Genomic DNA, 15,797 nt, shown 5'->3' with positions numbered 1-15,797 from the left:
CATCCATCCATCCATCCATCCATCCATCCATCCATCCATCCATCCATTCTCTTTACCCACTTCTTCCTTTTTGGGTAACTGGGCTCACTGGTACCATTATCCAGCAGTCACTGTGTGAGAGGCGGGGGACACCCTGGACAGGTCTCCAGTCCATCACATGGACACATAGAGCCAAACGAGACAAACAACCATTCACTCTCTCACTCACACCTAGAGACAATTTAGAGTTACCAATCAGCCTAACATGCATGTTTTTGGTCTGTGGGAGGAAACCGGAGTACCCGGAGAAAACCCACGCGTGCACGGAGAGAACATGCAAACTCCACCCAGAAAGGCCCCCAGCCAGTATTTGATCCAGCAACCTTCTCGCTGAGAGGCCACAGCTCTACCAACTGAGCCAACGCGCCACAACTAAAATATGCCGAGATTATTTTCATTTGGAAATTTGTATGTTCTGACTCGGAGTTTTAGTTTGCACAATGTTTTGCACAAATATCATAAGTTTACCAGCTATCTCCTGTTGTTCACTCACAAATTTAATAATCAATCAATATTTGTTTCATTCCATCTCAGTGCTATAAATTGTAATCAAATTGTGAAGTGCAGTTTTCCTCCCTGATATCACTAATGTAAGCACTTTATTAAATCTGCTTTTTAACAAAAATGGGGTTTTTTGCATCCCTTGTTTGGGTGGCAGAACATTGCTCAAAACTCTTTCACCTATAAAATAATAAAAACCACAGCCACTTTCTTCTGCACTGCCAGTTTTCACATAGAGACATCTTGAAAGCACCACAAAATGTTCTCAGATAAGACAGCATCTCTACCCCACCTCTGATAAAAAAATAATTTTAAATTGTACTTTTGCAAGGTGTATGCATTTGCATCCCTTTTGTGCTCACCACTGAATCTTCTTTCAAGCGAATATTTTACCTGCCAAGAATTAATGAGACAGACCTGGAGTGGGATAAATTCACGCAGGTCTTCTGGTTGCCCCTCCACCGCATCAGCATTTATCTCAGTTTTGCTTAATCTCTGATTTGCTCACTGATTGCATAAAACAATCACAGACCCTGATTAAGATGCATTCCTAATGCTTACAAGCAGCAAATCACTTCACATTTTCTCAGAAGAGAAAGTGAATACCACCACTTGCGCTGTTGTCTTGTGCTTACATTTGCAAATCGGGTGGAGAAGCTGCAGAGACTGAGTTCAACCCCAAGATTTTGTCAAACTTCCTTTTGTTACAGGCTGATCAATTTAATTTTAAACAAGTAATATAAAAAAAAAGAAGCAAAAACAGGCAAAGTTCTTGTTTTTGAGGTGCTTCTTTAAAGTGACAGGATGGAGAGGCAGAATGAAAATGTTCTACTTGGAAGAAGTCAACTGATGAGAGGTACAGAGGCAGTGAGGTCCAGTGATGAGGTTACAGGTCGCTTTGCAAGGTGCTCTCAGAACACAACGGATCATTTTTAACATCATGGAGGAAAAATGATCAGAATGGATGTAAAGGTTTCCACAGTTTGTTTTCCATTCTTCAGCAACACATTGATATTTATCACCTGCTACTAAAAGGCAGGTGATACATATTTACCTCATGCCACTAGGTGTGTCCTTGTGTCTGTCTTTTAGCAACAAAAAAAAATCAGAAAACTCTAAACAAATTTTAATAAAAGTTGCAGAAAGTAATTACTTGATGTACATTTGTGAATGACCAAGTTCAAAATGGCCAACTGGTTTTAGATAAAAGGGCATGGTTTGTGTGTTTTACCAGTCAGTTGTTGCTTAGACGTTTTGCCCTCCATCCCAAGGGCTGCTTCGGTCTGAACAAACACTAAACAAAACATCCAAAAATGTTCAATCTGGTCCTCTGGATATTCAAAAAAACAACAAACAAAACAAAGCAAAAAAATACAGAAACGTTTCATCCATCCATCCATCCATCCATCACAGCCGGAGCCGCTAGCTCTCCAGCGTTCTCCTGCCTGCACCAGCTGATTGAAGCGAGCACGCACGGGAGGACTCGCTGTTGCATTTCATAGAAATTTAACAAGATTAACACTTAAAAACAATTATTTGCTTGCTCAACATTATAGCAAAGGTGTGTCTCAGTTTAACTTTTCCTTAATAAATGCACTTTAATGGTCAAAACAGCACCATCCATGCATCTATCCATCGCGACTGGAGCTGCTAGCTCTCCAGCGTTCTTCCGCCTGCACCAGCTGAATGAAGAAAACATGCACAGGAGGACTCGCTGTTGCAGTTGTTAGACATGCAAAGCATCAGCCAAAAATTGTGTTATGAATATGGAAAAAATGTATATAAGTTGCTTTGGCGTATAAGTCGCAGGACTGACAAATCTTTGCAAAAAACTGCGACTTATACGCTGGAAAATATGGTATATAATTTTGTGTGTGTATATATATATTTATATATATATATATACATGTATAAATTTGTTTTGGGTTGTATTCATGAGTGAGAGATGAATGGAGTGGGAGATCAACAGACGGATTGGTGCAGCTTCTGAAGTTTTGTGGATTCTGAAACTGTTTGCTCCTGAGCTGCAAGAAGAATCTCTCTGTTTGCCAGTTGGTCTACGTTCCTACCTTCTATTGAAGCAAAGTGAATTTTTTTTACAAGTTTGTTTTAATAAATTTAACAATCTTGGAAGTAAGAACTTGTCCAGCTTTTCAGCTTCAGTGATCCCAAACAACTTTTATGTTTTGTTGTAGAACAACACTAACAGTTGTAATCTACAGACATCTATGAAATATTTGTTGTCACAACCTCAACTTCATGACTTTAATCGCTGTGTTCTAAAAATCTAACTCCTAAAATAAAAGAATTTCCTATTTTATTGTGTCTTCAACCAGCTGTACCTTACAGAATAAAGATGTGGAGTAACGTTATACTTCGGCTGCACATGTGGCTCTAGTTAATGTGAATGTGAGCCTCCCCAGAACATCTGTCATAGATTAGCGGTAAAGTGAAATAGGCAGTTCCTGTTCATACATTCCAAAATATTCTGGCAGTAATTTTCCCTATAAAGGATGAAAGAGGGAGGGTCTGCCGGTCAGAAGCATGACACAAACCCGACTCTGTCAAGGCATACGTCTCGCATTTTACTGCCTAAATATGACAAAAGGCTCATACAGAGAAACGCTGGAAGATTATATGTGCAGAAATCCATTACAGGAAAAAAAAAACATGAAGAAACTGTCAAAGAAATAATGTTGAAACGGTCCATTCAGGAAAACTATACTAACCCCACCACTACAGTCATTATTTTCACTGCAACCTTTTTTTCGGCCCTCCGCTTCCAGGAATGAAAAGCATACTGTTCAAAAGTACACTTCCAGCCATTTCCATTGAAAGCATAACATTCATTTCACTGCAACCGAACACAAAGACCTTCTCACTGAAAGTAGCATAATCAATGAAAACAGGAAGAATCACGGAGGTACAAAACCACGCTGGCTTGTCATTATGAGAAGCGTGGTGTCATTCAAAAGACACACATCGAGGGGGAATGCTTCGCACGCAAATCAGTGTTTGTTAATGACATGGGTCATTTGTTCTGAGGACGGCTGGACCTTTGTGTTCATCTGAAGACCTCCTGTGCAACCGTGGGTGGAGGTTTTTGTTTTCCAAAGTGCTCTGCCCTTGCTGAGCCATTCAGATCAGCCACCTCTGTCTTGAGTAATACAATCATCTTGCTATGAAAAATCTGTTCACACTTTGTGCTTCATGCACTGAAGGTGGGAGCAGTCATTAAATATGTGTTTTCTTAATGACGGTTTTCACTAAAATATAGGAACAACAGTTTAGAAAAATAGTTGACGTCATTTGAAGTGGAGTTCTGTGGAGATGTTAGAAATTATATCGTAAAGGTTGTAGATAAACTGAGAAGGTTTTCATGAGTTTGAACAGGATCAAGACTGAATGGATGGTTCTTAAAAACAACAACAACTGTAAAAATGCTATTTATTATCTTAAAACCTGTCATTGTTGTTGGTACCATTATATACACACAGTACACATATACATACTGTATATACACACACACACACACACACACATATATATATGTGTGTATAAACCATATTGTGTTATTTCCCAAGCACAAATAGTGAAAGCAGCAGCAGCTAGCTGTAGCATGTGTAGTGCAGAAATACAATCAGTGTTTTTGTCAAAATAACTGTATAGAACAGGGTTATTCAACTGGTGACCCATGAGCCATTTCCAACCCGCAGGTGACTTCAATCCGGCCCACTTCATTTTAAAAAATGGTTCTGAGTTTGGGTTCTGTTTATTGCATTTATGATTGAATGCGATAAAATAAATAAATGTAAAAGGTAACAGATCATTTTAAACTTTGACTTATTTACATAACAATTTTAATCGCTGGATGTCTGGCCCCCGAGCTGTTGGCTTTCAGAAACTGTGGCCCCCTGAGCAGTTATGTTGAATAGCCCTGGTGTAGAACCATGCATGGAACTGACAGTGGCATACTTTATAAAATAATCTTAAAATAAATCCATGCAATGGTTTTGGGGTTGGGATTATTTTCTTTCCTTTTGGTCTTGAACACATTCAGACTACCAGCTAGCTCATCAGTCTAATAAATAAATACTTTGTAAAAATATCCAGAGTGAGAAAGTTTGAAGAGCTCTCTAAAACAGCTAAGATGCAAATTTTTGTTTTATGGTGTTTTGTCTGATTTGCACAGAAGAACATGGACTGTGTTATATTTGCATCATATCTCCTAAATAACCGTGACATAAGGTGATCCTGCAGCTGAGACTAAACGTCGCTTACATTTAGATGGTAACTCACAGCGCACGACTCTTTAATGCATATCAGACGTGTCCAAATCCAACAAAACATGGCTGCCACATTGCTCACAAATACAATATTTTCACAAAAGAGAATATACATAGAGGCTGCCAAACAATACGCTGTAGAATAATGTAAGACAGGACAAGATCAAAAGGCAGCCGGAACGCATGTTAACTACACGTCAAGAATGGAAAATTCTCCGGGTTGGAATGTCAGAAGTCTCCGGCTGGCTCTGTGTGGGAGTGTGATTCAGGCACAAGCACATCAAGATGTCACTTCATAACCTCTGGCTCAGGAGGCTCCTGTCATATTCACATTTCAGAGATCCTCTGCCTTCCCCGGCAGACATGCTAAATATAGAATGGGGACAGAGTTTCTGTTCGGAGCCACTGCTCATTTTATCTACATCTAACGCTAACACGCGTACACACAAAGGCATGATCATCTTCGCGCTGTTATACTGTCGCACACAAAAACAGCACATGCTCTGACGTTCAGACCCTATTGTATTGCCACTATCGCTCACAGAGCCAATTTGTTAGAGCCTTAAGTGAACAGAGGACTCCTTCGTGCGAGAGGCTTGGATCTCCTAAAAGCAGCTCATACTTTCCAATTACATTTCCGTCCAGTGGCTCGCTCTGTGTTATCACATCTTGGACAGTCGATTTAAAATTCACTCATTCAGAATTGTTTAATCCCATCACAAGGACAGGCACAGAGCAATCAATCACTGGTCTTTACCTGGCTGAATCTCCAACTGCACCGTTTTGTGAGAAACTTTCTTTATTTGACCTTGTTCTGTTTCTTCCTTCGCCTGGGCCGTGTTACCGAGGGGAGTTACAGAACTCTCTGTGGCAATTAATTGTGCTACTTATCTGTAATGTGAACAGTGACTATTACATCTCCTTCGGATATTCATGTAAGGATGCCTCCGGACTTGGAAGTCCAAAGTCCAATAAGAAGAAACAATGAGAACTATTGATTCTTCTATAATAACATCTGCACTTCATTTTACTGATCGTTGCGAAACTGATCTTGAATCAACACGAAGCACAAGTTTGGAAAAACGTCCTGCACTTTGGCTACAACTTCTTTTAAAACCTACATGCAAGGTTATTAATTTCAGCTGAATAAATTACATTAATGCAAATGTTGAAAAATGTTGAAAACGAACAAAGAAAAATGCCTCACCATGGCAACAACAAGTCTTTTAATACTTTGGGCACAGGTATATTGTGGAAAATGGATCAAAATATTATTTCAGACGATGTTTTCCATATATTTGAATGCTATAATTTTTCCAACTGGATTTTTATTGTCAGTGTTGATATACTGCTGTCACTATAATCTACATGTTTAGATCAAGACATTACCAAGTACAAAAGCGATAAACACCTAAATCTAAAGTGTGCACTGTGATGCAGAGCTCAGAGCACAGTGTCTTCATTCAAACTGAGGGCAGATGACCATCCCTACTGATTGGTGACCTTTACCTGGGTACACTTTTTTCACTTCAAACATTCAGTTATATATTTCCAGCATGATCTCTGGTTGGATCTAACCCAGGGACAGACACGGGGAACTCAAGGATAAAATAAAGGATATATATTTATTAACCCAAAACTCAAAACAAAAGTCTGACATGGCAGCAAAATCTTGCAAATAACACTGGGTGAGGGAGACACAGAGCAAACAGAGCATGACGGCTGTGGAAAGCACAATACGCAGACAAGGAGGAAACACAAAGATGCAGAACTTAAAGGGACACTAATGAGACATGATGCTGAACACCTGGGGTGATTGGCATTGGAAGCTGACAACAGGAAGGAAGAGATGGTGGGGAAGGCAGGAAACACAAGTACTGTATATAAACACAAGCAGCTAAAGGAATGACACAAAACAGAACACAGATTCTCAGTGTCCATTAGTGATGCTCAGTGAATCAAAAATGTGTTATTGCTTTATCGCTTTTGCAAAGGATTGCAATAAATCAAACATAAATAGACAAAACACAAACCTGTAATATATTTGGTAATCATATTGACTTAAACCATTGACTGAATGCATCTAGACGTACATCGTGAACCCAAGTTGAAACCAAAATGGACCAAGCTTTAAGACCCCCTCGTAAATAAATGGAATATTGAACTCAGTAAACATATACTTCAGAACGTCCTTTTCATGTGCTGACTCATGTTGATTCATGTAGTTCTTACCTTGCTGCTGTAAGTTTAAATATTCATTTTTCCACTGTTAAATAAAAAGTCATGGGACAACATTGTGATTGTGAGACTTAAAGCCCACATAGTGCTCAGACTCTATTCCTAAAATACAACATGGAAACTCGCACATATTTAAATGACTGGCTAAAGTGATCAAACATATGCAAAGTTTGGCATTTGATATAAAAAAAAAAAAGGTAAATGTGTGAAAAGTGCAGCTTTACTGCAATGCTCATTGTAGTATTTAACAATTTAATTGCATGTTTTCTTACTATGATGGCTAAAATAGAAAGTCCTCAGATTCACAGCAGACTTGAACTTATCTGTGTATTCTTCAAACACACACCACAACTAAATGAACAACAGGCTTCAGCAATAACCACATCAAGCATAAGCAAATACATTGTCTTTACTTTAAAGAGTTGTTCTTTTATTGACATGAACACTAACATCATATGCTAAAATCTTTTCAGTCCTCCCCACAGCAGAATACCACAAACAGCAATAAATTAGCAAATTATTCCTGGCAAGCTGCTATAAATTATCCTTCAGTCTCAACCAGAGTCAGTTCTAAACTTTTTTTTTTTTTTCCATTTTGCTATTCAAAGAGCGTTCCACCCAGAACTGGGAGTGTTCTCTGTTTCACTGCAGATGTGAAGACGGTGGCGTGACACCGCACTCTGGACATCATTTTAACCTCTGGCTCACGGTGATGACAGAAACTCCCATGTCTGTGGGGTCAGAGTGAATAAAAACATTCCTCGTTTAGGCTGCAGACCTGGAGACCCCTCCAGGCACCACACAGTCTCCTATCACAGCTATAGACTGGGAGCATTCATTAGCAGCGGCACTAAAGTTAATGTGTTTTTATCGAGGCAAAGCGAGCTTTCAGTGTGCACTCCAATATGAAGACAATGACAAAAATAGGAAACATCTTCCAAGTGGAGCTTAACTTCTTGACAACAGAACGAGGTGGCGAAAATTGGATTGACAGCAGGCCTTTCTCTGAAGAGAAGAGTCAATACAAACACGAAGCAGGCTGGGTCAATACAAACTGAGCAGCACTTTTAAAGGGAGGGGTCAGGCCAACTTTATTGTCTTTCACTCTTTAAATCATCCACCAGGAAAAAGAGCGTTTGAAATGAAAATAAACGGGACTTCTGATTTTCTCTTTAACAACAGCATCAGTATGAAATCCCTGTTAGCCTCCTCACATCAGAAGGGGAGAAGGCTTGCTTCCCTAAGAGGGAGTCAAAAACACGAATTGACATCCTTCTAAATGACAGAGAGCAGGTCTGTTTAATAATCAGACCTAAATCAGAATGAAATGAGGCGGGGTGAGTGCTGATTTGTACCAAAGGAGAGGACTTACCCAGGAACAAAGAGCGTGTGAGCGCAGACATGACGGCTGGGAATGGCACCGGCGCTGCAGACAATGCGCGCTGCGCTCACGCTGCCTCGGGCTTCAGTCCGCTCACCTCAGGCACGACGAGCGACCTGGAACCACACACACACATGCACACGCACACACCAGTCTTCATGGAGAGTATGAGTCCAAGGACATCAGATGGTGCACACGCCCGACGCAGCTAAGCCTCCCGAGGAGAAGAAGAAGAGGAGCGGGAAGAAACGTGGCTCTTTCTCTTCATTGTTTTCATCGCAGTTCACCCCTCCTTCCCTGCTTGGCTGTCTGCTTCTGGGACGTGCTGTCTCCGGGTCCCCTCTCTGTCTCCTCCTCCGGCAGCCTCTCCTCATCTCCTCCTCCGCTACACGAAACACCAAAGAGGAGGAGGAGGAGGAGGATGCTGAAGGATGGAGACCTCTAGAGTCGGAAGTTCTCAAAGGCAGCCAGAGGATCCTGCAACATCTCATTAAAGGTTGTGAGTCCTCTCCACACACTTCAAGTGTTACAAACAAAATCATGTTGGCCAATAAATATAACTCTCTAGGATTCAGTGGTTATTTGTCCGTTGTTTCTTTAATGACAATGAGCGCTGTATAAGGCAGAGTGATGAACTCACTGCATGGAGTCAGACAAACATGTTGAAGGAGCTCGTTATAAAATCAAACTTCAAACAAGGTGATCCCGAGCTATATATCAAACAGTGCAGTTTGGAAGAAGATACTGCAGTAGTTTTCAAGATATCCTCATAAACATTTGTAAAATGAGGGTATGCACTCAGTGTAAACAAAACACTCGGTTGATCCATGTAAACCACGTTGAATGTCATAGATGTGCTGTACTTCAAGCTGTGCAGGTAAACAAATGCGAAATAATAACAACAAAGAAAAAACAACAATGATCATAATAACAACAATAAACAACAACGATAACAATAATAATAACACATCAACAATGATAACAACAACAACAACAACAACAACAACAATAACAAGAGGGCACTGTGGCTCAGTTGGTAGAGCTGCCGCATCTCAGCGAGAAGGTCGCCTGTTCAAATCCCGGACCGGGACTTTTCTGGGTGGACTTTACATGTTCTCTCCGTGCATGTGTGGGTTTTCTCCGAGTACTCCGGTTTCCTCCAACAGACCAAAAACATGCATGTTAGGCTGATTGATAACTCTAAATTGTCTCTAGGTGTGAGTAAGAGAGTGAATGATTGTTCGTCTCATTTGTCTCTGTCCCTGTGATGGACTGGAGACACGCCCCGCCTCCTGCACAGTGACTGCTGGATGGGCACCAGTGACCTCCATGACCCAAAAAGGAAGAAGTGGATTAAGATAATGGATGGATGGATAATAATAATCTTTTTTTCCCTCTTTCGGCTGCTCCCGTCTTCTGGGGTTGCCAATAACTCACACAAAGACTTGGTAATTTGTTTATTTTTTTTTATACCAGATGCCCTTCCTGATGCAACAACAGACCACCGAGCTACCACAGCCCTCTGTGTGGAGCAAAGAGCTGCCATCTAGGGCGCCCGGGGGAGCAGATGGTGAGGGTTAAGGGCCTTGCTCAAAGGCCCAGAGTGAGCTAAATGAAGATGGAGGCAGGTGTGGGTGTTTCACTTTTTCCTCCCATATTTTGATGTTGTACGGGGAGTTGAACAGACAACCTTCCGATCACAAGTCCACCTTCTCTAACCTCTGTGCCACCACTCCCCCAATAATAATTAATAATAACAATAGTAATAATAATAAGTCTTTCTCACTGGTACATTTTCATCTTTAAATGACTTCTTGGTCTGCTGCCTTCATACATCTCCTCTCACATGTCTCTGTATGAGTGCAGCTACAGCGTGCGCTCATAGGACATTATTACCTGCAGTGTCCCCTCAGTGCGGACTGAACTAGACAAAAGGAACTTCTCCTACTTCGCCCCTGTTTCTTGGAATATCTTGCAAAAAGATCTGAAGCTCTCGACCTTGACCTCTCTAAGTGGCTTCAAACATCTGTTAAGTTCCTGGCAAGAACCAATGCAGACATGCTCCTGTTTTTTTAGTTTTCTATACCGCCTTACAATCTAGCTGTTTTTTTTTTGTTACATTTTCTTTTAAACGCCATTTTATTTTCATTTGTAAAAATAATAATAATAATTATTAAATCTCAAATTGTACGCATCCTTTATAATTGTCTATGATTGTCTTTGTTGTCTACTGTTGTCATCACTCTTTGTTAAAATCAAGTCTCTCTTGTAAATGAGTCCCCGAGGCTCAATGGGATTAACCTGCATAAATAAAAGTTTAATGAAAATAATAATAATAATAACAAATGCTAAACATGAAAGAAAAGAGAAAGATGACACAACAGTAATATCACGTATGAAGCAGTGTGGAAGAGAAATCTAATGGCAGATTTCCGCATTCAAAAACAGGTGGTTTTTGCATAACTTCCTCTAGACCAGAAAATTTCCTGTTACAACCGTGTCTTATAACCTACATACATTACTTTAACTCTGAGCATAAATATGTATTAATACATCAAAATTGCCTGACACTTTCAATAAGATCATCCACAACATATTTTATTGCTGTGGGTGATTAAAAAAATGTAGTTTTGTGAAATGTAACTGATCTAAAAAGCAACCCACAGTTTGATCATGTTTTGGGAATTTATACTTACATTTTCTAATTTTTTTTAGGAAATGTTAATTTCATTTTGTTCTTAAAAGGACAAGAATATTCAGTTTGGAAAATTGTGATGAACTGTATATGTCACATACAGTATTTGTAAGCTAAATGCATTTTTTAAATTAAACAAATTACGCAAATGGGAAAGACATTTTGTCACCAACATTTATTTTTTTGTTGAAGTCAGAAGTAGAAGTCTTTGTCTCCACCTGTAGCAAAGATGATCTGGATGAGTTGAAGAATCTGGGCGTCTTGTTCCTGAGTGATGGTACGATGGAGTGGAAGATGAATCACGGATTGAGGTCTCATCCTCAGTAATGAGGGTGTTGCTTCAGTCAGTCATAATGAAAAAAGAGTTGAGTTGAAAGGCAAAGCTCTGGATGTGCTGGTCTGTCTCAGAGTCAGAGTCAGAGTTTCTTTATCTGTCATTTGCACCACATGTGGTGGAACGGAATTGTGTAAACAGGGTCCCCATTACATCCAACAATACAATGTAAAAGAAAAACTGTAATAAGATCTAAAAAAAAAAGATTAACTAAAAATACGCTAAGCACTAATAGCATAAAACAATACACCGAACAGCAGCACAAACATGAGTGTGTGTGAGCAGATGAGCACGCATGAACACAGCAACATGAAACAGATCAGCAGCAACATGAAACAGATCAGCAGCAACATGAAACAGATCAGTAGCAACATGAAACAGATCAGCAGCAACAGGAAACAGATCAGTAGCAACATGAAACAGATCAGCAGCAACATGAAACAGATCAGCAGCAACATGAAACAGATCAGCAGCAACATTGAAACAGATCAGCAGCAACATGATGTGATTTTTTCACAGTGATTTTTCTGGTTAGAGATTCAAGAGTTTAACAGCCTCAGGGTAGAAGCTGTTCCTCGGTCTAGTGGTTCTACACTTAATGCTCCTTAACCTCTTTCCTGAGGAGAGCGGGGCAAAAAGTGTGTGCTGGGTGAGTGGGGTCCTTCATGATGCAGGTGGCCCTCTTCCTGCATCTAGAGGTGTAGATGTCTGTGATGATGGAGAGACTGACTGTCTACGTTCCAACCTTCATCTGAGGTCATGCAGTCTGTATCATGACCGAAATAACCAGAAAGAACCAGATCCTGAATCCAAGCCGCTGAAATGAGCTCCCTTCATAGGCTCAGTTTTAGAGATAGGGTGAAGAGCTCTGTCATCCAAGGGCAGCTCAGAGTAAAACTACTGCTCCTCTGCACCAAAAGGAGTCAGTTGAGGAGGTTCATCTGATTAGGACCCCTCCCTGCAGGATTTTCAGGCAAAGTAAAAGTAAAGATTGCCAGATAATCATTTATGGTTATCACATATTGCCATGCTGTTTATTGGCATGAGAGGTTAATTGAGTAGCCTGTTTAACCCTTCGGCTGTGGAGATAATTATAAAGGTGTGTGGAAGTATTGCTGAAATCAGTCCAGACAATCGGGTCTAATGTGTGAGCAAACACCTTCCAGGTCATATACACATCCCGTCTGTACTGTACAACCTTTATTTATACAGGTTAGTCTCATTGAGTCGCGAGGACTCATTTACAAGACATGTTTTAAACAAAAAACACAGATGAGTTACAGATGATAGACAGCCATAAATAAATAAAAAAGTGATATAAAACTAAACAAAAACAAGCTACGTTATTAAACGGTGTAGAATACTAAAAACAGGAACATGTCTGCCTCATCAGCTGCAGTTTACTGGTCTTTAGAATGTTCTTGCTTTTAACTTTCACCTGTTGCCGGGTGCACTTTACCATACCATACCATACCATACCATACCATACCATACCATACCATACCACTTTATTTATAAAGCACTTAAAACAGCAACAAGACCAACCAAAGTGCTGTACAGACAAAACAACAGGTAACACACAAAGCAAAATACAAATTGAGGTAAATCAGAATATAGACAAAAAACGATGCAGATAATGACGACTAACCAGTGTGGAGCATACAGGATCAAAACACAGATCATCTTGTGTTGAAAGCTACTGAATAGTAGTGAGTTTTTCAACGGGACTTGAAAACCGAGAGGGAGGGGGCCTGTCTGACAAGCAGAGGTAACTCGTTCCAGAGTTTTGGTCCTGCTACAGAGAAGGCCCTGTCACCTCTGCGCTTAAGACGAGTTCCTGGAACTGTGAGGAGCAACTGGTCCGCTGACCTCAGGGAACGTGGTGGGAAATACTGTTGTAGCAGATCAGAGAGATGGGGGGGGGGGGGGGGCGACACTGTTTAGTGATTTGTAGACAGACACTTTAGGCCAACACCCAAAGTTTGTGCTGTATTAACACTAAATGAAAAAAAAAAATGCATCGTTGAAAATGATGAGATTAAAATGAACTTGTCTTTTTTGCAATATTTGAGGTCTGAAAATGCTGCATGTTTTCATTATTATTATTATTTGCTTCTTACATCTTTTTCCTATCAACAAAGAGAAATATCTTGCTGTGGTCTTATACAATTTGTCTCAGAGATGTTCATAAATGCCACTGCACAATATAACTGTCATTTGTGCAATTAATAACCATGGTTCATTTCCTATTGTGGGTGACATTAATTTTTTGAACATTACTTGGAAAGAGACTCTGTGGTGCAACAAGTGTATGCTTTTGAAATTACGGACTCGTTCAGTTGGTCAGCTTTAATCTGCCACCTTCTAGCTCTCTGCTTAATGATGGCCGTTTTCTTCTTCAAGTGTTTCATCTCTTCATATGTATCCATGATGCAACCATCTCACTGTCCATGATTAATCAGGTAATAGGTGAACCACTGAGTTGGACTTATAGGAAAACTGTGAATCTGTATTTGTCTCAGATGATTGACACTTGGCTTGAATTAGCATCTTTATTTGAGTGTAGCTTGACGGTTGTGCAAACGGTTAAGCTCGCAGCTTCCTGCCAGTATCCTGGAAGTATCAATCCTACTTTTGTGCAAGAAGTCTCTGGACAATTCTCAATGCTTCTCAGTCTGTTTCCTCAGTGTTTTTTTTTTTTCTTTTCTTGTTCATTCAGTGTGCCACGCCCACTTCACCTGTTCCTCATTCCCGATTAGACTCAGCCCTAACTCTTCTCCCACTCAGTCCGGTCTATGTAATTCTATTTCCAGCCAGTGTCACATCAGTTCTTTATTACGCTGTTTACCCAGCCAGACTGTTTTCTCTTCTTGTGTTTTGCTTTTGAGAGACCTGAAAGTAGTTTGCTGCTTCAAAAGCTTTTATTTGTCTGTTAAATAAATTAGTTACGTTTAATGTTTGATTTAGGAGTCCTGTCTGCCTCTTGGGGTTATCACTAACTGCAAAATAAGCTGAAGAAAACATCTGCATTTGATTATTCACCCTGCAGACTAACACTATTTGTTGCAAACAATCTTTAATAGGACCATGGTTTTGTTCACAAGTGAGTTTTTGCTTACATGTTTCCATGGCAAAATTGGAGCGCAGCATATGTCTCTCTGTGGTCGAGATACATTTTCTATTTTGGACGTTAGTATTGTTTTTGGATGCATGTTAGGTGTTTAGCAACCTGTTCTTATAGTTTAAATGGTGTTATATTATTGGAAGAAGAAGAAGAAGAAGCTTACCTTGTAAGTTACATGACCACGTGAGCAGGAACTGAATCATGTTCTTCAGAGACAAAAAACGTGTGCAGGAGAGAGTGGAGAAAGATGTTTGGTGATCCTAGTTTAGTTTTAGCATCTTACCTGCAAACATGGTAATTAATGTTTTGTGTTTCATTTTGCAACAGTACATTTGGCTGTATTTTAAGTGACCCCCAAAAAATTGCTCTTGAAAAATTTTCTGTTTACAGACCCCACAATAATGAGGTTGAATTTCCATCCTATTTCACCTGCTCTGATATTCAAGATTTTGGCAATTTTTAAGTAAACTTAATTTTTTGGGGGAAATGCAGCAGCATCCCCAAAACTATGCTATTTACCTGTACACTAACCTAAGAAACAATTCAAACCATACCTCTCACTATTCTAACAAGCTGGACACATATATAAAACAATGTAAAAGCTCAGCTCCCAGGATGATTTGCAGATCTAATGAGACCACAGGTTGATGGGCTGCCATGCTGCCATGCCAGTTGAGCCTTGTGAGAAACACCAAGCCTGTCATTAGCAACCACCTGAACCTCAGCTGCCATGATGCTTGTCAGGTGAAAATACATCTAATTACATCAGCTTGAAACACAACACAAACATACATTTCTTATGTAAATGTAACAATATCAGATACAATCAAGTGATGTGTGAATAAAATGATTTGATTAAGTTTTATTTTATAATAAAAGATTGGACAATCACTAAAGGAGGTAAGAGGCGAGATAATCATAATAGGAGACGTGTGGATGCAGTTAAAGAGGACATGGAGGTAGATGGCATGAGGACACAGGATGCAGAGTGAGATGGAGGAGGATGACTCGCTGTGGAGACCCCTGGAGAGAGAAAAACCGAAAGAAGAAGAAGAAGAAGACAATGATAAATGTTCGACCTACAGTAAAATTAATTCTTATATAAAGCATATACTTATATATATATATATATAGAGAAAGAAATTAAGGAGGACAGGGATGTAGAAGGCAAGAGGAGTGTATAGAACCGTTTCGGTACA

At 39.9% G+C, this 15,797-nt stretch overlaps 1 protein-coding gene across 1 annotated transcript in view; it reads right to left on the bottom strand.

Moving 5' to 3' along the window:
- Nucleotides 1–8,530, bottom strand: part of LOC119410564 (CXADR-like membrane protein) — a 96,214-nt gene extending 87,684 nt beyond the window's left edge. The window contains exon 1 of the mRNA XM_037677449.1: nucleotides 8,437–8,530. Coding sequence (XP_037533377.1) covers nucleotides 8,437–8,467 — 31 coding nt within the window. The 5' untranslated portion in view covers nucleotides 8,468–8,530. The remainder of the gene's footprint in view (nucleotides 1–8,436) is intronic.
- Between the last annotated feature and the right edge of the window lie 7,267 nt (nucleotides 8,531–15,797).

Source organism: Nematolebias whitei, chromosome 6 (assembly GCF_014905685.2).
Source record: "Nematolebias whitei isolate Nwh7 chromosome 6, NemWhi1, whole genome shotgun sequence".
NCBI lineage: Eukaryota > Metazoa > Chordata > Actinopteri > Cyprinodontiformes > Rivulidae > Nematolebias > Nematolebias whitei.
The sequence above is the reverse complement of the archived record's forward strand: the minus strand, read 5'-3'. Positions and strand labels throughout refer to the sequence as shown.